We start from the raw sequence: 1,742 nt of genomic DNA on the forward strand, positions 1-1,742 counted from the left end.
AATAAAAATAATAATAATAATAATAATTAGGTCAGGCACAGTAGCTCATATCTGTAATCCCTGCATTTTGGGAGGCCAAGGCAGGTGGATCACTTGAGGTCAGGATTTTGAGACCAGCCTGACCAACATGGTGAAACCCCATCTCTATAAAAATATAAAAATTAGCTGGGCATGGTGTTGCGCACCTGTAGTCCCAGCTGCTCGGGAGGCTGAGGCACAAGAATTGCTTGAACCCAGGAGGCAGAGGTTGCAGTGAGCTGAGATGGCACCACTATACTCCAGCCTGGGCCACAGAGCGAGACTCCATCTGCAAAAATAATAATAATAATATTATTATTATTACTAATGAGAAGCAAAGCCAGGCCATTCAGGTATCAGTTGCCTCCTTGGGGGATGCCTGATACCTTGATACTAAATCTTCATTTTGAGGGGCTACTGGGGACAAGCTACGGATCCCTCCAATGCTAATACCTTGTCTGCCCCGCAGCCTGCCCTGTAGTAGCCGCTCTCAGGAATCCCCTGCAGATGCTGTTGGGGGCCCTGCAGCCCACCCAAGAGGCACTGAGGCCCACTCAGCAGGCAGCGAGGCCCTGGGTGAGTCCTGAAAACCCAAGAGCTATAAATATTTTGGGGGCCAATTTCCTGTCTTCCCTGCCTTTCGCCCTGCCCCCCCTTCTCCATCTTGCTTCCCCATTTAGACCCTCCGGGAGGAGTTGCACCACCCCCCTCCACTTGGGCTGAGTCACCCCCACCCCCAGCTTCCTCCTCTGCGGAATGCTGCCATCTGTCTCCCTTCCTGGCTTTGCTGTGGCTTAGAGCTGGCAACTCCCAGGGCTGGTCCAGAGCCAGGTGGGGCCTTTACTGAGACCCCCACAAAATGCCCGACCCCGCACAGGCATCCTGAGCTCATCTGCGTGGCTTCTGACCCCTGCCCTTTGACCTCTGACCCTTCAGAGCCCCGGCGCTGTGCTTCCTGTCAGACCCAGAGGACCCCACTCTGGAGAGACGCTGAAGATGGGACCCCTCTCTGCAACGCCTGTGGGATCAGGTCCTTAGAATGGAGGAGGGAATTGAGGTGGGGGTCCCCAAATCAGTCCATGTGTAACCAGTGTGGCGTATGGGGAAAGCAAAAAGCAAAACACCTACCTCTTGGGAAAAGTGGTTTCCTTGTGGCAGTTTCTGGGCCCCCACTGCATCCTAAATGGCAGTTTCTTGTCCCCCAACCCTAGGTACAAGAAATATGGCACTCGCTGCTCCAGCTGCTGGCTGGTGCCTAGGAAAAATGTCCAGCCCAAGAGGCTGTGTGGCAGATGTGGAGTGTCCCTGGAACCCATTCAGGAAGGTTAAACCCACCTTCACCCTGCTGACCCGCTTCTTCTGCCTCCGTTTCACCAGTGGGAGAATGGGCAGAAGCAGCTCTCCCAGGAGGATCGGGGAAAGAGCCAGCTTGCCTCCTCTCTGCCATCTCCAGATTCAAAGATCCCAGGGGAAGACCCAGGCCTCAGGTGGCAGATCCTGCTAGGGGTCACTGGCTCCTTCTCCAGGCAGCCTTGGCTGAGGCCCCCTCAGGAGACATTCTCAGGAAGGATGAGCATTGCTACAGCAGGGACAATAAAGTGCAGAGATACTCGGAGAGGAAAAGCCTGTGATTTGAGATCCCGTCTCTTGTGCCCCTCTGCCAGCCCGGGAAGGTGGACAGGTGCTTTCTCGTTGGGGTTGTGAGGGGCATGCGCACACATGTA

At 54.6% G+C, this 1,742-nt stretch overlaps 1 protein-coding gene across 2 annotated transcripts in view; it reads left to right on the plus strand.

The window, feature by feature from the left end:
• Positions 1–1,636, plus strand: part of ZGLP1 (zinc finger, GATA-like protein 1) — a 13,081-nt gene extending 11,445 nt beyond the window's left edge. Inside the window, exons 2-4 of one of the 2 annotated variants that reach the window (XM_011954858.1) lie at positions 488–594; positions 955–1,048; positions 1,230–1,636. In XM_011954858.1, the coding sequence (XP_011810248.1) occupies positions 488–594; positions 955–1,048; positions 1,230–1,347 (319 nt within the window). In that variant the 3' untranslated portion in view covers positions 1,348–1,636. Of the gene's footprint in view, positions 1–433; positions 595–954; positions 1,049–1,229 lie in introns of both variants that reach the window. The other variant, XM_011954859.1, reaches the window with a different exon arrangement.
• Positions 1,637–1,742: the final 106 nt, after the last annotated feature.

This window comes from Colobus angolensis, unplaced genomic scaffold, assembly GCF_000951035.1.
Source record: "Colobus angolensis palliatus isolate OR3802 unplaced genomic scaffold, Cang.pa_1.0 Scaffold39, whole genome shotgun sequence".
NCBI lineage: Eukaryota > Metazoa > Chordata > Mammalia > Primates > Cercopithecidae > Colobus > Colobus angolensis.